Consider the following 23,280-nt stretch of genomic DNA (forward strand, 5'->3'; position numbering starts at 1 on the left):
TACTTTTGTCAAGCTCCTGTAAATGGAAAGATGGATAGCACTCAGAGAAGTGAATGCATTGCTTCATATTTAACCTTAACACTCTTGTCATTAATGGTTTGTCTAACTTGGTCTATAAAAGACAAGGTACTGCTCCATTGAAGTAAAATTAAAAAAATCAACTAAACCATGCTTTTCAGAACAGAAGATTCATTATCGTCAGCTAATGTATTGGCATAAAGCAAAGTAACATCCTATCAAGTAAGGCACACATTCAATCTGCCTTCCCACCCTCCTTTATTTTTAACTCATGCTGTTTTATTGTTATAGGCAATTTGTACCACTCAGCATGACAGTGTAAACTGAATCAAGATTAATTTACATGCAAAAGAACACTTAGGAGAGCAGCATGGTAAGCAAATGTATTGTCTCGATTGCTGAGGTGGAAAAAGAACCTGGAAAGAAAAAAAGGTGCTCTAATTAAGGGGCATCAAATATGATTGCTTGAGGTAGTTAAGGGCCAGAAAATAGTAAATGTCTGACCATTTAAAGAATTAGCATCTTGCTAGCTAGGAACCCATAAGATGGATACATAAATCATAATAAAATTAAGTAAACATTCTAGATTTCTTATACCAGAGATTTTTCTAAATGAAAATATATCAGGTATTCTCAAATTACCAAGAAAGAAAATGCCAAGGTATCATTAAAAGTTTCTCCTATGAAAACGGACTTTACACATATAGCCTGCTCATACAAAATAAAGGTAAAGTTTCTGGGAAAATATTTTAAAATTGTCCAACTATAGAATTTGTTGCTTCATTAGAATTTATCTAAATTTTGGTGAGGCGGTGGACAGCACTTAATTTAGGTTAATCAGCTGTAATTAACTGCTAAAATTTTAGCAAACTAAATAATAAAATTTTCCTAAGTTTTAGATTTTCAATTTAATTCATAAGAAAAATATGAATAAGAGGAAGCAGTTTGAAATAAGCAATTGGGTTATGTCTCTTAAGTTTAAAACTGCCCCAAGACACTAAATTTAAAAATTTTTTAAGTAAAAGAGATCTCATGTTATTTAGAGCAATGAAATCATCCCACAGCTAGATCATTAATTTACAGTGCAAGACTCAAAACTTAAAGCTATGAAAAATTATGCTCTAGTTAAGGCTTGTAATATGAATATTATGAATATGAATAATATGAATATGCAGGATAAGCCAATCTTTCATTTAGCACTTTGACTATCAACGTTATAAACATGCATCTTTAACCATGAAACTCTAAATGCAATAATCAAGAAAAAGTGACATATCAGGCTGTATATCAGAAACAAAACTTTTTCATTTAAAAATACTAATATAATATGTATAATCTCTTAAACTTAAAGTATTCTTATTATATACACATTTTAATTATGTACATCTTTAATACAAAATTTCTCATTATTTATTTATATTTTTCAGCTAAATACAAAATAATACATTTAATGAATTTCTTCAATCTTAAGATATATGTCCTGTGATATGAGATATTAAGTAAATTCATTTTCTTTAAAGTGGAAGTATATATTAAAACTAGCATATTAATGACACACAAACAGTTCTTAGCTTTAGTGGCATTTTGCCTTCCAGAAGTTTCCTTTAATAAAAATTAAGAACACTGACTTTTATTCTGATTTAGTATTTTTAGTTAGTGAGGCATTTCTAGGTATCTTATGAAATAAGCTAACCTCTTCCTTGATTAACAAACAAATACATATGTAAAGTTGAGAAGTGAGACCTCTATTACCAAATCAGCTGAAATTTATAACTAAAAAGATGCTATTGAAAATACTCTTCAAACCTGTGGTAAATTTGCCAGCATCAAGTCCCGTATCAAAGAATGAATTCAGGAAGACAGAAAAAATGACACAGAAATGCCAAGAGACTTGCAAGGATTTACAAATACTTCATATAAACAAATTTTCAAATAGCTTTATTCAGAGTAGCCTTTCTGCTCTATTAAACACAGCAAACAGCTGCCACATTTATTCAGACAAATAATCAACAACCACAGAAGTAAAATGGCAGGAGAAAAAGGAATTTTGGCAACAACTCCACAGAGGACCGCAGCTGCTCTCCAAGCGCACCTCTCCTATGCATTTACGGTTCTGTATGGCTAGTCAGGGGAAAATCCCTCCGTTACAGCAGAGCACAAAAAATTTGATCGAAATATCAAAGCTGAGGGAGAGAAAGGGCATAAGATAATCTGCTGCTCTAGATATATTTCAGCTGCACTTTTCTAAGAAAAGGAACATCCCCTTAACAACAAAGGTGCCCAAGCCTTCTTCAGTCACTTGGGTGCCACTCACCTTGGTTTGCTGAGCAGGTGTAAAGCAGAGAGGCAGGCTTTTGCCAGCAAAGGATAAGAATAGCAAATGTAAGAATCAATTCAATTTGTCAATAGAAAAACAAAATTACGAAGATGACTTTCTTCTATAGCATAATCAATTTCCAAGAAAAGCAAATGCAAAGGTGAATTTAGTCAATTTCTTATCCCTTAAAAATAAGGCAGAAAAAGATTACTAACCATTTACAGTCTTGTGTGAGAATGTCTTTGAGAGAGCCTACAACAGGTCTTTTTAAGACTGTGGTTTGCAAAGACTCATAGTACAACAATCTTGGGCGCTGCCATGACAGACCGCCAGGAAGCAGGCCTTCTCCTTAGGTACAGACATTTGTGTGTGCCTAATGCTTTCTGAAAGCTTGACAAACACAAATTCGTGACCTCGAGATGAAGGGATCTTTGTCTGATAACCCCTCCAGCGAAAAACACAGCTTAGGTTCCCATACACTTTCAAAAATTGCTGACCAAATCATTTAAATAAGCTCATTTATAGATTCTATCCTTAATTAAACACTTAAATTCAGACATTTATTTTCTTATTCATGTATGAAAAAAATTATTTTTACTAGAGGATATGCTTGACTCGGGGGCAAGCACAAGATATTATACTTCCATTCTGCTGAAAATATTTTTTAGGTGCACCTTTTAAAGTGTTGGACAACACTTTGTACAGTTTGTACAAACACACCATTTCTTTGGCATAGAATTAGGTCAAAAGAAAAGGAAGGTAATTTAATGTTATAATTAGGACTTCACTTTGAAGGGTAAGGTGCTCTGTGTACAGGGAAAAACAGATTAGTAGGACATGAAAGACAGTGAAAGAAATATAACATTTATAGTCACAGAACTTCGGTAAATCCCACACTTCTGACATTTTCACTAATACAAAAAATACATGACTACATCATTAGGCTGACAAACCATAACTCCCAGAATTGAAAAGTTAATTACGAATCAATTTAGTATTTTAAATACATAGTAATCAATTTTCACACATGTCAGGAATGCAGACAGATATATACTTTTAAGATTATTTTATAAAAGCAAAGCATTACCAAAAATTGGAAAATTGTGCACTGACATCTATTAACAGCTGTGTATACATGGTAATTTATTTTAGAGACTGGCCAGAAGAAGGAGCACGTATTATTTGGGATGTCAGTTCCTAGTAAACTGTAGTCACCTCTCACCTTGCTCTTTCTTAAAATCTTTCTCTGACATGGCCACAGGTAAAAGCAGTTCTCCAACAGGTGGCTGAATATTAACATTGAAGCAATCATCCTTGGTACTAAGGGAAAAACACATAAAAGCTGACTAAATATTTAGTAACTAAACATTCTTAATACTATGCAGTTAAATGGATACATTAAAGCATATGCCAGCATACATAAAGTATTAAGATATTCTTGGTATAAATAACACAGCTAAAAAGGCTTGAAAAATTTCTTAACAATATTTATGGAGAAATACTCAATTGGAAAACTTTTCCCCCCAAAATTATGCAGTTATAGTAAATATACCACTTGACATAGAACCTTAAAAAATATACGGTAGGCAGACAGCAAGGGTATGCTGTATTACCATAAGAACACTCATGCGGCTCACAGAGTAGAAAAGTAATGTTTTATCTTTATTTTGTGTGTTTACAGTATAGAACATGGAGTGTTTTTGTTTTAAATGGATAAGATTTCTATTTTAAAGTGTTAGATTAGTCTTTAATAAATAAAGTGGCGTGACCATACTGTGTTTAGATATGTGCTAAGAAAACAATCGCTCATCTGCAAATCTGCTTTCTTGAAACAAAAACCCTTGTTTTCCAGTAGTGTGATTTACTGACATTATTGATGAACATGTGGTGAAAGCTATTATTTCTAAGTACAAGATATGGAGAATTTAGTAAAGGCAACGTTCTCTTTGTACAGCTAGAAAAACCAACACTGAGTGTAGGTATTCATTTAAATCGTGACACTACTCTCTACAAAAATGACTAATACTACTTTAAAAATATTTTAAGTTACATGTTTAAAGGTAGGATGATGAGAGTATCAGTTAGGAATGTGTTTGGCTGTAGATAAGCAGAGAATCCAACTAAAAATTTCTTGGGAAATAGGAGCTTACTGTATAGTACTGAACAGGTCCTGGAGTTACCAGCCAAAGGCTGGTTCAATGGCTTAAAGATGATGCCAGGGACCCAGGTTTCTCTGGCTTTCATTCCTACCACCTCTAGTGTGCTGGCTCTTATCCTCATGATTGCCACACAGCTGCATCCGCAGGGACCACTTTTACATTCCATCAAAGAAGAAAGAGTGATGATGGAAGAGCAGTGAATAATTGAGCTGACCAAATCTCTTCCTTTGCACCAGGAAAGCCCTATAGAGGGACTTCTACACTTGTGTTAGAACTGGCCCAGTGGGGAAGTGGCTAGGGAGGTGGGGATTGCGGATAAGAAATACTGAACACTGGTTAAGAAACTATTACAAGTGGGGTAGGACACATATGTAATATGAAAAAAGAAAGAAAAGATATCCATTTTTATTTTACGCTATATTTTGTTTTTGTAAGCTGGCTTATATTTTTATGGAGTAAAGTCTAGAATAATAAAAAGAATGTTTTGAATTATCCACATCTGGATTGTCCAAGGCAAAACAACAAATCCTATTTATTAATTCGATAAAATGTATAATACTGACTACAAACTCGATCCCCTATACTGTGCAAGTATATGGGGTTTAAAGACAAATGAGATTGGCCCTTGAAGTTCACAAACCCAGTGAGAGATGCGTTTGTGACAGGATGGTAAGTGCTCCATTAGCGATATGTGGGGAGGGCTATAGTCCATGCAAGAGGGGCTGATTAATTCTGCAGGAAGTGGAGGGTGTCTATTTCTGAGAGGAGGGAGAGGGGCCTTCTAGACATTCTAAACCTGTGTTTTGGGAGTGGAGAGTCAAGAGTTGCGGCTGGGCACACTGTAAAGAGTCATAGACAGCATAACCATCAGTCCCGGTTCTCTCACAGCAGCTTATGACGATTGTCCGGGAGTCCTTCTCGGTTAATGATGCCTTTCATTCTCTAGTGTCCTGATCTGTATGACAAAGTGTATGACTTCTTTACTCACATACCTTTTTTAAAAATATATTTTTTAGTGGTATCAGAGAGGAAGTGAGAGGGAGAGAGATATAGAAACACCAATGATAAGAGGGAATCATTGATCGACTGCCTCCTGCATGCCCCCCACTAGGGATGGAGCCCACAAACCAGGCATGTGTCCTTGACTGGAATCGAACCCAGGACCGTTCAAAGTCCATGCAAGAGGGGCTGATGCTCTATCCACCGAGCCAAGCCAGCCAGGGCTTTACTCATATAACTTAGGACAAAGGTGTTTCGTGTTTCTTGAAGCAACAGGGACTTTTGACATAGGAAAAATAAATGATCCTATTTGTATGTCAGAAACTCTGGTGGCAATGAGTAGAGGAGAAACCCAAGGCAGGTAGATCAGTTAGGGATCTAATTTAGTAGTCTAGGCAGGGTGTGTGTGTGTGTGTGTGTGTGTGTGTGTGTGAGCACTGGGGCCTGACCCCAGGTTTATTCTACTCCAAGGTCTGATATATATATATATATATATATATATAGAGTCATATTCCACTATAAAAGCTATTTCCCTAGATGGGCAACCCTGAGCATGGGGAACAAGGGAGGATTTTAGAGTTAAAGGGACAGATCTGATGATGGATGGGAGAAAGAGACTGTGAACCTTCTAATGTGAACGTTGGGATGATGACAACTACTGAAGAAGAGTTTGAGGGATTAAAAAAATTACTCTGCTTTAGGATATTATATCAGATCATATTTTGAGCACCACTGAGTTACTCAGGAAGAGATATTTAACAGATCACTGGAAATACAAAATAAGACTCAGGAAAGAGGCAATGGCAGTATATATGAGTTTGGAAGAAACCCAAGTGAAACAGTGAAGAGCTGAAGCCTCATCAGTAGTTCAGGTCACACAGGGAAAGGGGATATACCAAGAAAAAGGGCCGGGGAAGACCTGCATTTAAATAAAAATGGAAGAAGGGCAAGTTGCAGAAGAGAATGGGAAAGAGTGAACAGGGAGAAAAGGTATGTGTCAGATACTACAGGAAGGAATAAGAGGCAGCAAGAGGAACTGCTGATCTGAGCAAGGCTGAACAGATTGGAGGAGGAACTCAGGATGCAGCGAGTTGCAGGGCGAATGGGGACATTGGCAGTCAAAAGCAGCAGAAGCTCCATGAGGCAGAGGCAGAGGAGAATGCTTCAGGAAACCCGAGCATGTTCAAAGGCTGAGGGGAAGAACCCATGAGGAGGAAGAAACAAGGCACACCTGATAGAGCCAGGTCTTAAGAGGAGGAGAGGAGGTTGGGATTAAGAGCACAAGGGTGAAGTGAACGGGTCAGCCCTGGAATGGAGGAGGGAACTTCTGAAAACAGTAGGGAAGGGGTGGTTAAGACAGAAGTACTGAGGCTGGGACCACGCCCAATGAATGCAGTGGAAGATTAAGAGAAATATGTAAGGGCTGATGAAAGAGTAAATAGACAGATATACAGATGTACATGAAATACATACAGTGAACTATAATAATTTAGTGTTACATATAAAGCTTCAGCTTCAAATGGCCGAGAAAAGCAGTGTTTTCCAAAGTGGAAAGCATAAGCGTCTGCTCTGGCAAAGAAAATCCATTGAGAAAAAAACTACTAATTATTTTTTCTCATTCCTTTTGAAGTTCTGTGGTTTTTTTTTTCCTGTACATATTTTAGTATACATATGTTAGCACAGAGAGATATACACATGTAATTTAAAAATACATTTATACATATAGGAGTGCACAGAAGAAAGATTTTAATGTAAATTGTAAAAATGTACCCAATTAAAAAGTTAGAGGACCACTGGGTTAAATTTGTTGTTCTTGTAAAGAATTTTATTCATATTTTAAAACTGGTTATTCCTACTATATAGAAATGTTAAAGATTTTCATATAATCACATACACATTTCTAAACTCATTAGCTTAAAAATAGATTTTCTGTTGATATTATCATTTCTGGATTGATAATTATGTTAAATAAAATGATAATTTTGTCTCTGTTTTTCGAGGATTTATACCTCTGTTTTTACTTGTCTTCCCATATTAGGTAGAACTTCCATTATAATGGGAAATAGTGTTGAGAGTAGGTAACCTTGTTTTGCTTTTCTGACTTAAAAGAGAATGCTTCCAATATTTTATGCAGAGAGAGGTAAGTTGTATGGCCCAAAGTCTCACAGGTGGCACGCACATTCATGAGCTATCCTTTTGGTTTTAAAATCAGGGTGATACTAGCCTTACAGAATGACATGGATGCTTCCCTTCTTTTTCTTTGTTCTAGAAAAGTTTAAATAATGTATAGCATATTTCTTTTTTGAAGTTCTGATACCATTTAACCTTTTTTTTTATTCATAATTTATACTTTTCTAGGAAACCATTCATTTCATCTAAATATTCCAATTTATTGGTATAGAAGTGTATATTTTGTAAATTAGATATCTGTTTTATCTCCTTTCTCTTTTCTAATCTTTTCTATGGGCCTTCTTTTTTTTAAAAAAAAAATCACATCTGCCCATAATTTCTTTCTCTCATTCTCTTTTTTTGTACGTTCTCTGTCTTTTAAAAAAATGTGTATTTTCTGTATTCAGAAAACAAGGAATTATTTGGAAACATATATCTTAGATCAGGCTTGATAACCGAATTATTGAAATTTTGTGTTTGTGTACACATATAGCTATATATACCTGTATGTCTATCTACATATCTTTCTCTGATTTGTCATTTTCTGATGAGTTATTAAAATTACTATTATCATACCTTTGTCAATTTCTTCTAGCATTTACATGTGTTAGTATTATCACTATGAGTCTCTTCTCTCCTGGTGGGCTGGACCTTTCTTAAGTAGATGAAATGACTGGTGGCATGGACTCAATAAATTGGAAGGCAGGTAGGCAATGGCCTATCTCTCCATCAACAGATCTAATATTGGATTTACCCTAGTGGTAGAGGGCTTGAAAATATTACTCTATTAAATACAACTGAGTTTCATCTCATCTCAAAGCATCCCTGCCTCCTTCCCACAAATTCAAACCCTGCTGTTCCTTCCACACCAAAACCCTTCCTGGCAAGCAGCTCACTTTCTTTACAGTACAATTCTTAGGTTTGCAATTAAATGTGTATGTGGCTGCTGCTAGGGGTCAAGTTGGAGAACTGGAGGTTGGAAGCAGTTCTTTAATTTCCCAATAACTTTTGTACCCTAACTTTGCTTTTCACTTGTTCATTTTGTGCTTGATATTCTGCCAGATTTGATCTTACCATTGCAGTAATTTTTCTCCCATGAGTGTTGGCTCCTTGGTTTTTATTTTCTCTGTTATTGTTTATCTGTTTTCATTTGCTTTCTAATAAGTCAAATTGTGCCAACTATTCTTCACGATTTCTGGTCAGCTAATAGCTTTCTTTCTCTGATGCTCATTCTCTTTTGAAAATAGTATTTTCTGCCTTTTTCATAGATTTTGGTCTAAAAGAGGGGTGGATGCTAGAGCTCAGCCCTCTAACTTGAGTCAAATCACCTTATTTTCATACTAGCTAATACATTAATATCTGCTGATCACAAAGATAAGAACTGTTTATGCAGTGCATCTACTTTTAGAGATATATTTCTGTATATTATAAACATTTTCAATCTCAATAAATGTAATAAAAAATTTAATTTGATGACCATTTAAAAAGCAAAGCAAAAAGAGACATTAACACAAGTATCAAGATAACTATATAGATTCATATGATAGTTTTATTTATTATCTATCTAACTACCTACCTACCTACCTATCTATATGTGTCATATAACTATAGATTTAGAATGATTCTGGAAGCTAAATTAGGATTATTTTACTCTTGTTGCCTTTCTTTTAATAAATAGAAGGATACCTGAAAGACTTATAGTCCAAGTTCTCAGCATTTCTGAAGGCTTCTTATCAAATATGCTCTTATTACCCATAATTTTATGTATTGATTTATATAATGTATTTCAAGAAAAAATTCAATATTAGCCATTCTTGCTCCCCCCCCACACACACACACTTTTTATTGAACCAAGACTAATACAGCACACATCACTAAGCAAAAAGTGCTATTTACTATGCAAAAGGCACAGTCAGTGATTGGCATCTAAGACTAATTGATCTACTCATTACCACTATCTCCCTACCCCCACTAGCATTACTATGAAGCTATTGATTTAAACACTGTCGATCGGTTTCCATTTTCTGATTTTGGGCAGGCCAATTAAGAAAGTGAGTAATTGTGATTACACTGCTTCAGGATCAATTACATTTGATCCAAGACAAAGTGTTCTTTTTGGACCATACACACAAAATAATTTTTGATCTAGTATCCTTATGTGCTTAATAAAATCTGAAGTACATAATTAATTTTTACCTTCACAACAGCAAAACATATTAATGTACATGCTTAAAATACCGAAGGCTATTTTTGTAAATTGCATTTATCATTTTCCTAAAATTAGTTTTTTAAGAGAAATTGAGAAAAACTTTATATACACTTTTCAATGTAAGATAAGAATAAAACACTACCTACATATTTATCTTCAAAGATATTTAGTTAATTGCGAAAGACAAAATGCAAATCTCATCCAAAGGACTACAGAGGAAATCTTTGTAAAAAAACAACAACATAGTTTTAAAAAACCACCCTCGTCACATAGAAATATAAAATGTTCTTTAAATAACTTGTTAAAAAAAAAAAGAATTATTTTAGTTCTTAATTTTGCCCTAACTTGGTGCATGAGCTTTGTCATTGGGCTCACATTGTCGAAATCATTAAAATGAATATACCTCTGGTGTTAGAGGCAAATCTATTTAGAGTGATGTTACTCATAGTCTTGTGCTCAGTAATATTGATCTGTGTTGTCTAATAGAAAAATAATAAACAATTACTAAGCAATGTTGGGAAAAGTAATCAGTTTTTATATATCACTAATATAGCAGACCTCCCAAAACATAAAGGTGATGATCTGCATAAAATCAATGTGTTATGCTACACTGCTTATATTCATCATTGCAGGTTCTCAGCAATAAATGGTACAATATTAGGTCTGAATTACTGGAAAAATAAAAAGGCATATGAAATAGAAAGGCTGACTGTATTTAAATATAAACTTATTTTAAAATGTCTATTTCCTAAACTTGGAGATTTTTTATCATAACAAATACTGCTTTAAGCAAGTTAAAACTTAAAGAAAATGTCTCAATTCTTTTTAGAATAAAAACAGAGCAACCTCAAATCAAAATAAGAAATCATATCCTAGACCAGGGAAATATAAAAGAGTTCAAAGATAAATCTTAAAGATACATGAGTATAAACACTATACTAATTGCTAATAGTTCCTGGATTTCACTAGAAATGTATAACACATATAAAAACAATCAATAATGACAAAACTCAATTCTAGAAAAAGCTCTTTTGAATAATATTCACCTGTTTGAAATCTTTGCCAAGTGCATAAATGTTCTTTTGAATTTTATCAAAATAGTTTGTAAATTAAAGTAAAAAGAGAAAAATGTGTGAGTTTTAAGTACTGACAGAATCAATAATTCTCACTTAAGAAATTTATGATAACATATTAGATGTTTAAAAAGATATCTTCTCTGGGCTATTCAGTAATATTATTAAAGTTTTTTTATTTCTCCCGAATTTTACTCATCAATTTTCTCCTACATGTTCCAAAACTGCAGAGTTAGAAGAAGTAAAAATATTATTTAGCAGTAGCTTCTTACTTTGTCCAACAAACTGTGAATTTCAATCACACATATATCTGTAATGGTTAGTTGTAAACAAATACTACACATACATATATTGTACACAATTTATACAACTACTGCATGCCAGTCTAACCATTGCCAAAGAAAGGTACATTTGTTTAAATGTTTTGTCTCTCAAAGAAAAAAAGTTGCTGAAAGCCAAGTTTTGATCTGCTATCATTTATAGGAAATATAAAATACAAAAAAACAATTAAACTTACCACAACTGGAAACTGGCAGTCTGAGTGGAATCACAGAAGTCAATACCCATTGAAACAGTAATGGATCCCTCAGGCTCAAGAGATTCTAGGAAATTAGATAATTTAGACATGAAAACACGAAGGAGGTGAAAATGAGGCAAAGTAAACACTGAAAACTTATATAATGCTTGTGGTTTGGAAAAAATGGTCAAATTTAATGATGGTTTATAAGAGCACTTTCAAACTAAGAATATTAAAACAAATTATAATTTCACTATTCTGCTTGAAAATTTTCTTTTTTACAACTTAATTCTGCATATATTTCAATGAACACATTATATCATTTCAGAAACATCTTTTCCTGAGAATGTCTGTTTTATTAGGTCTAGTAATAATTAATGTCATTTTCTAATACTTTAAATCGAATTTATTTAAACAATACAACAAAATTTAATCAACAATATAGTTGCCGTTGTTTTCTACTACTTGTGCCCAACGCTCAGAAAGCATTTTAATCCCTCTGTTGTAAAATTCTTGTGATTTTGATGCAAAAAATTCGGTCAATGCATTTTTGAGGCATTCTTCATTATTACATTTTTTTCCAAGAAGAAAGTTTTGCAAAGAACGAAACAAATGGTAATCGGAAGGGGCAATATCAGGAGAATATGCAGGTTGAGGGAGAACTTCCCATTCCAACTGGCGCAGTTTTTCAGCAGTGATTCTTGCAGTATGCGGTCGTGCATTATCGTGGTGAAGAATTACGCCCTTCCGATTAATCAGCGCGGGTTCTTTTTCTCTTAAAGCTTGGGCTAACCTTTCCAATTGGGCACTATACACTGCACTTGTAATGGTTTGGTTAGATGGTAAAAGTTCATAATGAAGAATTCCTTTAAAATTCCACCAAACACACAACATCACTTTTTTCGCATGCAAGTCAGGTTTTGGCGTGGGCTGTGGAGCCTCATTTTTGTCCAACCATTGAGGCCGCCTTTTCAAATTAACATACAGCACCCATTTTTCATCTGCGGTAACAATTTGCTCTATAAATGGCAAACGGTTTTGACGAGAGAGGAGCGAACTGCAAATTGTGACTCTTTGATTACGGTTGTTGTCGGTCAACTCATGAGGAACCCATTTTCCAAATTTTTGGACTTTGCCAAGTGCACGCAATTGATTGGAAATTGTTTTTTGTGAACAATTTAAAGTTGTCGCAAGCTCTTGTTGGGTAATTTGAGGATTTTGCCCCAAAAGAGCTTGAAGAGCTTCTTGATCAAAATTGGACACACGGCCTCGACCACTCTTGTCATCTAACGAAAAATTTCCCTCGCGAAATTTCTCAAACCAACGCTGGCATTTTCTGGCGCTAACTGCATCTTGACCAAGAGCACTACAGATGTTTTTTGCAGCCTCACTTGCTTTTCTTCCTAATTGGAACTCGTAAAGCATGCAGTGCCGAATATGCTCTTCATCCGCCATCTTCTTAGCCCTAGTTTTGCAACAAAAACCAAACCAAACACAAACTTTTTCAAGCAAAACTTGTTAATTGCACTTCACACGTTCTGTAGATACCACGTGTTTGAAGGTTATGTCAATACAAGTCAATGCCAAGCAAGATTTTAAACGAATGTTTAAAAACGACATTAATTATTACTAGACCCGATACAATATTATCTTTATAGGCATTGAAGATGAGAGGGAAACAAATTTAGTCCTGTGTGAAACAACTATAATGAACTATGGGTGCTTTCAAGAAATTATGCATTTAAAACTATGGAATATTTATCTAGATATAAAAAAGTAATTTTAAACAATGTTTCAAATTTCTCCTGGAAAAAAATCAAAATACAAAAATTTAGAAATGCAAATTAAAGCAAAACTGGAAGAAATTAATTTGTTCTACTCAGAAAATAACCAAAACAACTGGCATTATAGGAACAACTGGCAAGTATCACACTAATGTTTTTCAGTTGACAATGATAAAACTTAAAACCATAACAAAATTTTATTCTTTTTGTGATTCCAAAGCCTGGCTGTACATTAGAAAAATAATGGAGATCTTAAATATATACCTTAGTATAAATATTTATGCATATATTATACCTATCTATAATAATAAGAGAGTAAGATGCAAATTGACCGTACATTCACGATACCCCCAACAGCCAATCATGAGTGTGTATGCAAATTAATCCAATGAGATGGCAGGTTAATTTGTATATGCAGGCATCGCCCCACCCGCTCCGGGCCTCTGGGCAACATGGGAAGGTGGAAAGGCGGCTCCGGCAGGAGTCAAGGCGGTGCCGGCAGCCAGGGGAAGGAAGGCCCATTCTTGCACGAATCTTCGTGCATTGGGCCTGTAGTACATATAAAAGCCTAAGCAACCATTCGACCCTTAGCTATAATGCGCACTGACCACCATGGGAAGATGCTCAATGCTTAGGCATGGAAACATGGAAGAGACTGATGAATTTCAGAGGGAAGGGGGGAGGAGATTAACCAAAGATCTTATATGCATACTAGAAGCCTGGTGCACGGATTCGTGCACCGGTGAGATTTCTTGGCCTGGCCTACAGGGATCGGACCAAAGCTGGCAGTCCAACATCCTCTGAGGGGTCCTGGATTGCAAGAGGGTGCAGGCCAGGCTGAGGGACCCCACTGGTGCACGGATCTGTGTACCAGGCCCCTAGTATTTAAATAAAAACCATCCACTTTTAACTTCCACTTTGCTAGAAGTCCCACTATACTGTAGCTTTATATTTAGCTTTATCTAATCTCTATATACCTTACTAGATAGATGTAGTTATATTTTAGCAGACACACTCTAATCCAGTAGACTGTAACTATCCTAGGGCTTGTTTGTAATGCGATTTACCATTAAATGTTAACAATGACAGAGAAGATGGTATAGATGGGACAAAAGAATTCAATAAGCTTATTATATCAAAAAGTATACTTATGTATTATAGTCTCAATGAAGACTATGTGGTATAAGAGGGTACTTGTTTAATGCTGAATTTCATTAGTTTGTAAATTTAACATTGACCAGGATGCTGCTCAAGTACCAGACTTGCTGCCAAAATCTTTGGCAAATAGGCATTTCTGTTGAATACATAATTATAATGATACTTTCCCCCATATTTCCTAAAGCTACATATATCAGATTACAGCTCTATCAGTCACACTGTTCAAGAATATTCTTCAGTGAATCCTATTGCTTTGTTCTGTGCCATGATATACTGGGGTCTGGTGTAGCTGAATACCACACTAGCATATGCTGTCATCTCCATAACATAATGGTATTCATGATTTAGATCTCTCAAATCATGTATTCTTGTATTTCATTTGACAAAGTGACAGTTCTCAAAATGTCTTGTTGATAGCACTCTTTGACATAGTTTGGTATCGTCTTCAGTCTTGACATAATTAAGTGGGAGTTTAGTGCCATGCTAAACCTGAAGGACAGCTCATGATCAATGGTATGCTTTATTATATAAATACTTCAGGAACAAAGTGCTCAGCATAAAATTATTCATTTAATGAATGTTCATAATATTTGAAGCCTACTACATTGAAGAAGCCTACCCATTCAGGTGTCTTTATTTGGATACTTCTCTGGATCTCTACTATATACATGAGAGGGTTAGATAGAAATGGCTGAGAAACACTGGTTCTATTACACCACACCATTAATCATGAAAAATGAAATCACACATATGCCATCTACTTTGATGTGACAGTTGTAGAGTAACTAATGAAATCTTAGCTGACCTCAAACATGTCAATTGTTAACATAGTCACTGAACACAGTCACTGAACAGCCTAAGGCTATTCTCTCTTTGTGTCTGTTTTACATCTCTTATATACTGGTCTCTCTGGGGGAAATGTCACATTATGCCTAATATTCTTGCAAGAAGTTCAGTTTCACACTTTAAAGGCAGGGTAAAATTCAGACAAAAGTCATCACATATTAAACATGAATATAAAATAAATTGGTGACAAATAAGAAATCTGCTGTGGGGGAGAGGTGGGGTAGGAGGAGGTGGAAGAGGGCACAGAAGGGATAAATGGTTTATGGGAAAAATAAGTAAAGTTAAAAAGCAATAAGAAATATCCTGAGTTCCTTACTATATGTATATTTGCTTATTAAATAAAACAATTATCTTAGCTACCTTATTTCACAAAGCCTGAAAATACAGTATTTGTTTTTTGTTGCAGTTTTAAGATGTTTTTGGAGTAACTCCACTATAATCTATTGATAAAAGAGACTAGGTAGTATTATATACAAATATCTACAGCATGGGAAAGAACTCTGTATCTTGAGGGTAATTCAATAAATGCCAATGAAATGAATGAAACATAATAGTCATAAAATGTGCAGTTGGGAGCCAGCAGTCCTAGATTGTGAGAGGGATGTCCAACTGCCCGTTTAGGCCCCATCCTACGTAGATCCTACCTAGATTGGACCTAAACGGGCAGTTGGACATTCCTCTAGGGGTCCCAGACTGGAGAGGGTGCAGGCTGAACTGAGGGGCACCCCCCCCCCACCTGCATGCACAAATTTCATGCACTGGGCCTCTAGTGTGAAATAATGAGAAAGAAGGCACAGTCTGGTCAAAAGGCTTTGCTCACCTAAACTTATAAAAAGAAAGTATTTGGAACTTTCTGATTATACATTTCAAGGATTCAATGAAAGAAATCATACTTGCTTTTAAAAAGTGGTTTTTTTATTTTTTATTTTAGAGAGGAAGGGAAAGGGAGAGAGAGATAAAAACATCAATGATGAGAAAAAATCATGGATTGGCTGCCTCCTGCACACCTCCTACTTTGAATCGAGCCTGCTACCCAGGCATATGCCCTGATCAGGATAACCTTATATTACTTTTAACTGAGAGCCTGAAGCTTCTCTGAACAAAATAGAAATAGAGACAGACATTCTAATTATTATTCTATTTTAAACTCAAAGTAAGACATATAATTATTACACTTAATTTTTAAAAGGTATATTTTTAATACAGTACTTAAAAAATGGAAATAGATGACATCTGGTCAGACAATATAACGTATGGGTCACTGAGGTAACCTGGAGCACATGCTGCATCAGAGGGACAGCCCCTCAGCACTGCTGGCCATGCAGCATGTGGCAATAAAGACCCAGTACTGCCATAGCGTGTGTTTTACATGGTAACTCTGGGCTAGTATATATTGTATATGTGGAAAGGAAGACAAGCAATATAGTATACACTCTTTCATTCTTCCCTCCCTTCACTTTTCAGTTTATGGGATGTGAAAGGAAACAGGGAAGAGGAGAAATGGCAGGTACTGCAATAAAAAAGATAGTCTAAAATCAGGAATTAGACTAAGGTAGAGAGGCAGGAGGAAGGTGATACAGATAGGTAAAGCAGGAGGCAATTTTGATTCTTCAAACCTATCCTTCTGTGAATACTAAGGACAAAGAAATGCTTTTTATATTTATTTTGTATAATAAATTAGGTTTAAAGGGGGAAAAACAAACATAAACTGAGTGTGCTAATATCAATTAAATAATATGTATTCTACTTTACTTTTAAAATGAACACATTTAATTATCAAATACAGTTCAAGTTTTAAATGAGAATACTTACCTATTGGATTAAAAACATGCATTTCCATGCCTGTAGGAAGTTTTTTTTCTCCGATGTGAATATTTTCGATCTTTTGATCTGTAGTATTATTCAGTGTTACTTGTACAGAGACCATCTTATCACCAAAAATGCAAGGCTGTCTTGGAAAGAAGTAATGGGCAGCTAGTCCTTTCCCACTCATGCGATGAAGCAGCACATGAGTTTTCATTGGTACAAAGACAGGAGTACTGACCTATTGTATGTTGGAAAAAGAAGAGAAAAAAATGAATTAGTAAACATAATTAATAATTCTTAGAAAATATGCAAAAATTTCTAACATTAACCTTTGCTTTCCCTAAAGTATTACATAAGCCACAATAACAAACATTAGCAGAACATCACACACATAGATAATTAAATCATAAATTTTTTGTAAGTTTCTTCAAATTTAATTTTTCTGTATTCTGCAGATATAAATATTTTGAAAATATGTCTAATGAGAATCACAGTTATATAAATATATTCTTTATTTTTTTTAAGTTTGTAAAGTTTTTTTGTAGGTACACTATATTTGAACATTTTGCTAATTTTTAAATTAATTTTAATAACTTATCAGTTGATTTTCTCAGGCCTTTGAACTGTAAGATAGTCTTATTTGCCAATAATGAACATTTTTGTACCTTCATTTTCAATCCTGAGTCCTTGAACTTTTTTCACCTTGAGTTTCTTTCACTATAAATGCAAGACTATGACCTCTTTTAAGGCGGTTTCTTCCCTTGCTTTAATGGTTAAAAAAAATATTCCCTACTTTGAGTTCAGGTAACTTCTTCACTTCTATTTCTTCTAGAGCTTTCTTTTCTTTTCTTTTTTTTTTATTCAGTGAAACTGATATAGCCTACTGACTCCATATTGAAGTACTCTTCTCTAAATATTTAACTAATAGTATGTACATGATTTAAAAAAAAACATTTTCCGCCGAAATCAGTTTGGCTCAGTGGTAGAGCGTTGGTCTGCGGACTGAAAGGTCCCAGGTTTGATTCCGGTTAGGGGCATGTATGTTGGTTGCGGGCACATCCCCGGTTGGGGTTGTGCAAGAGGCAGCTGGTCGATGTTTCTCTCTCATCGATGTTTCTGGCTCTCTATCTCTCTCCCTTCCTCTCTGTAAAAATTCAATAAAATATATTAAAAAAACAAAACAAAACATTTTCCCTAACCCCTGTACATGATTTAATGTTAGCCATTCCTCAATGACCTTAAAGTACAAACATTCTAATTATTTATGTTCTTGGGAGATAATTTTGGGCTTTGATTGAGCTGTTAACCCAGTACCACATTGCTTTATTTCTTATAGCCCTACAATATGATTACATTATTTGGCAGAACAAAACATCTCTCATTCCTCTTTCCTCTGCTGCTCAGTATTTTCTTGCCTAATCATCTCTCTATTCTTCCATTTAACTTTAGATTTCTTTAGTTAAATTCTCTGCTCAATCTTGAGCGAAATCAGAGGCAGCATAGTAAACGAAGAAATAATCCATTTTAAACTCATGTCCTGGCTATCTTTCCACTCAAAGCTGAAGTATTGCATGTGCATGTGGCTTGACCAAACATGGCCAAGCTTTTTTTAAATTTATTTAAAAAAATCAATTTGTAATTAACCAAGCCTAATCAAAAATATTTCCTAACAAGAGCTCTCCCAAACTAAGTTTTCTATTATAAGTGTGCAAGTACATATTAATCTATTCACCATGTTCACTATGCCATGGACTGATGATATTAAATATGCAAGGAAAACAAAAACAAAAAACAAGCTAGAGGCATACGTTAACACCTAAACTGCTGCCTCACACAACAATTTCAAAACTACAGCTAAAAGACAAAATGGACATTATCCAGAACCACAGGAAGGCTGGCTGAGTGGAATTTCTATAACTAGAAGGAAAGAGAAAAGCACACTGAGACTCAGAGGAGCTGCAGAAGGCAGAGGTATAGAGACATGCTCATGGAGAGAAATGGTAACTGAGTATGCGGCTGGCTTTCTCAAGTGGGAGGGAGACAAAAGCTCCTGACTGCACTGAACTCCAGTTCTGGGAGAGACTTTGGGGACCCAGACTCATTTGGGGGAGAAAGTGGACTGTCTGACAGCGAGGAAAACTCGATGGCGGCTCTCTCTCAGAGATGCTTGCATCAATTACCGCAGGACACGGAGACACATGGGCATTTTAGGGCAGGGCTGACAGGAAGCCAATGTTGTTTCCTCCGCCCTGAGACTTCACCCTATCCAAGCTGAGCACAGAGGCTTTTGCAAGTCTTTTCTCCTAAGGGTGTCTCCAGCATAGAAGTTCTCCTATCATAGATACAGCTGATCCTCACAGACAATTGGCCTGGAGGTCAATTCTTCCTAGTGATACCAACAACAATCAAGGCTTAACTACAACAAGACTGTGCACACAGCCCACAAAGGGGTGCATCATGAGTGTCCACCTCAGGTAACTGGGGAGGCTGAGCCACTGGGCTCTATAGGACACCTAGCACACAAAGCCGCTCTATCAACTCAGGGAAGCAGCCAAAATGTGGCGACAAATAAACAGGTCACAAATGAAAGAAATGAAAGAAAGCAAATGACTGGATATAGAGATCAAAACCAGTTATAAGGTTTTTCAAGAATTTTCTAAAAAAAAGGCTAATAAATTTAGTAAGACTCTCAAGGATATGAAAAAGGACCAACTAGAAATTAAGATACACTGACCGAAATAAAAAATATTATACAGAGACCTAACAGCAGACTAGAGGATTGCAAGCATCAAGGCAAAGATTTGAAATACAAAAAAAGCAAAAAACACTCAACTGTAAAAGCAAAAAGCAAAAAGAATCTAAAAATATGAAGATAGTGTAAGGAGTCTCTGGGACAACTTCAAGTGTACCAACATCTGAATTATGGGGGTGCCAGAAGAAGAGAGGGAGCAAGATACTGAAAACCTATTTGAAGAATTAATGACAGAAAACTTCCCCTACCTGATGAAAGAAATAGCGCAGAGATCCTCAAACAAAAGGAATCCAAAGAGGACCACACCAAGACACATTATAATTAAAATGCCAAGGGCAAAAGATAAAGAGAAAACATTAAAAGCAGCAAGAGAAAAAGAAAAACAGTTATCTACAAAGGAGCACCTATACGATTGTCAGCTGATTTCTCAACAGAAACTATGCAGGCCAGACGGGAGTGGCAAGAAATATTCAAAGTGATGAATAAGTACTCTATAACCAAGATTACTCTACCCAGCAAAGTTATCATTCAGAATTGAAGGGAAGACAAAGAGCTTCACAGATAAGAAAAAGCTAAAAGAGTTCATCACCACCAAACCAGTATTATATGAAATGACGAAGGGTATTCTTTAAGAAGAGGAAGAAGAAGAAAAAGGTAAAGATAAAAATTATGAACAACAAATACATATCTATCAACAAGTGAATCTAAAAATCCAGTGAATAAACTTGATGAACAGATTTTAGTACAATATTTTGTACATCTGATTAGATACCTATACTCCAGAAACGTGTATATGATCTGTAGATGCTTATATTCTAAGATACTAAACATTGTGAATGGCTTTTCCTACTTCACAGTTTATAAACATAAGTAAATTTCTTAAATGTAAATACACACACACATTGTATGGTAATTACATAATGACCTATTATAGATTTGAATTGTAAAAATGAAGGTTTTAGAAAAAATGTAGATATTTAACAAGTTTGAGCAAAACTGATCTTGGGCAGGGGTCAGCAAACACAACCCACAAGCCCAAATATGGTATTTTATAGAGTTTTACTGGCATAGCCATACTTGTTCACTTACATATTGTCAATGGCTACTGTCCAATGGTAGAGCTGAGTCACTGCAAAGCTAACATATTTACTATCTGGACCCTTTACAGAAAAAGTATGTTGATCCCTGTTCTAGGGGCACAATGTTCCTTTTCCCCTCCCTTTCCCTGTCAATAGGAAACAATTCTCTATAAGTCTCTTATGTTTCTGCATGTTTTTTGAACAAAGGCATTAACTACTTTGCTCCTGACCATTTTTTCCCAAGGATGTTTGTATAGCAAACAGCCTTTGGAAATAGTAAATGCCTCTCTCTGGGGCAAAAGTAAGACAGGTTTGCTAGTAGCCCCTTATAGAAGACTGGGATCTTCTATACTCTGGTTACTCTCGTGTGTAAAGCAACCCACAGCACGTGCAGTCACCATCTGGCCTTCATCATGTCATCCTGTAGGAACCAGAACACAGAGAAGCCGCACAGACGATGTTATTCTGCCACAACAGGCCACTGCATTGCTGTGAGTAATCAACTGACCTGTGTCCTCTACAGGTATCCGTAAACTGTCTCAGGCTAACCTGCTATCTTGCAAGTAGGTAACATTTCATACCCTTCACAGTTCTTAATACCTCCCACCCTTTTTTTGGTCACTCAACAATTCCCAGATCCACTTACTGCAAATAGCTACATTAACACTTAGTAGGGCTATCATATATATATACAGCTGTGCAGTGGCACCTGAATGAGGGGTGTATGTGAGCTTAAATTCCAGCTTACAATCAAGGGTTGCCATTTTAGAATCTATACAATGGCACCATATGAGCTAGTGGCTTTGCTAAAGACACTACAGAGTAGAAACTATTTTTTTTCATTTTGACTTCCTTTATAAAAGTCCATGTTATGACCTGATTAATTGTATCTATGGATTTCTGAAGTATCATGATGTGTTCTGACAGCTGACAAGGAAGTGCCAAGTAAATTCTGTGACACTGAAGATTAGGAATACAATGGCCAGGGTTGCTCTGACTTGGTTGGAGACTAAATGTTGGCCTTCTTTCCCCAGCATTTTACCCTGTAGCAGTAGGTATGGGACTGTCTGCTCAGCACACCCTACCATCTTCTAGGAACCTTGCTGTGTTCAGTTCCTGATAACCCTGGCATGTTCTCATGCCACCTCATGACCTACCTGGCCACGGTTAATTTGTTCAGAAATGGGCACAAGGCCTGGTGTGCCCCTTTCTGAGGATTTATGGGTTTAGGACCTGGGAAGTCAATCCAGTCTCTCTTAAATGGTTAAAATTCTGAGATTTAAAACTCTAATGCTTGAGGCCGTAGTCTTGCCACCCTGTTCAGCTAAAAATAATAAATAATTTTCTTATTTATTACTAGAGACCCAAAATTCATGCATGGGTAGGGTCCCTCGGCCTGGCCAGCTATCAGGGCCAAACAGGGCCTTCCTTCCCCTGGCTGCCAACTGCTGGCTGAGGCTTTCCTTTGTTCCACACTGCTCTCTGGTGGTCAGCACATGTCATAGTGAGTGGTAGAACTCCTGGTAGGCTGAACTCCCTAGGGAACAATTTGCATATTAGCCTTTTATTATATAGGATATTGATCTGCCTCTCCACTTATTCCCCATTTTTATGTCCAATGTATAAAACATTATTGTATCCCTTTTCCAAATCAAAGCATAATTTTACTATTTTAAAGATTACAGAGATTTGCAGATACTATGCCTCTAGTGTTTGTCATAACTATACTTTATTAGTGCTGAGTGCTCAATTATAACAGTTTCTAAAAATTCTAGTCTTACAGAGCATACTGTGATGATAGGTGGTGATTACCAATATTAATATTCATTGGTTTTAGGATATGACCTGACTAGAAATTTTCTATCCTAATATATAAAAAGCCAGGGTCATCATGACCGAAACCATCAGCCAGACAACTAAACACAGGCTGCGTCGGGCAACAAGGCTGGCGGGGGGCGGTTCGTGGGGGACATCCAGACGACTGAACAGTAGGCCGCATGGGGCAACCAGGCCGGCAGGGGGGTTAGTGAGGGATGACCACATGAATGAAAAGCAGATTGCATGGGGCGACCAGGCTAGCAGGGGGGTTGGTGAAGGTAACCAAATGACTAAATAGCAGCCTGCGTGGGTGACCAGGCCAGAAGGGGCGGGGGGCTGCTGGGGGCCATCAGGCCAGCAGGCAGAAGCAGTTATGGGTGATCAGGTTGGCAGGGGGGCAGTTAGGAGCAATCAGGCAGGCAGGCAGGCAGGCAAGCAGTTAGGAGCCAGCAGTCCTGAATTGTGAGAGGGATGTCCGACTGCCGGTTTAGGCCCGATCCCCGGGAGTTGAACATCCCCTGAAGGGTCCCGAATTGGAGAGGGTGCAGGCTGGGCTGAGGGGACACTGTCCCCGTG

General features: G+C 36.2%; 1 protein-coding gene across 9 annotated transcripts in view; it reads right to left on the reverse strand.

Moving 5' to 3' along the window:
* Positions 1 to 23,280, reverse strand: part of AP3B1 (adaptor related protein complex 3 subunit beta 1) — a 185,934-nt gene that overhangs the window by 13,589 nt on the left and 149,065 nt on the right. For 6 of the 9 annotated variants that reach the window (XM_045571657.1, XM_036409011.2, XM_036409005.2 and 3 more), the window contains 3 exons: positions 17,062 to 17,293; positions 11,462 to 11,546; positions 3,558 to 3,655 (listed from right to left, as the gene is read on the reverse strand). In XM_045571657.1, coding sequence (XP_045427613.1) covers positions 3,558 to 3,655; positions 11,462 to 11,546; positions 17,062 to 17,293 — 415 coding nt within the window. Of the gene's footprint in view, positions 1 to 2,332; positions 2,370 to 3,557; positions 3,656 to 11,104; positions 11,169 to 11,461; positions 11,547 to 17,061; positions 17,294 to 23,280 lie in introns of those variants that run through there. The other 3 variants (XR_004982833.2, XR_004982834.2, XM_045571658.1) reach the window with 2 other exon arrangements.

This window comes from Pipistrellus kuhlii, unplaced genomic scaffold (genome assembly GCF_014108245.1).
Source record: "Pipistrellus kuhlii isolate mPipKuh1 unplaced genomic scaffold, mPipKuh1.p scaffold_m20_p_4, whole genome shotgun sequence".
Taxonomy (NCBI): Eukaryota; Metazoa; Chordata; class Mammalia; order Chiroptera; family Vespertilionidae; genus Pipistrellus; species Pipistrellus kuhlii.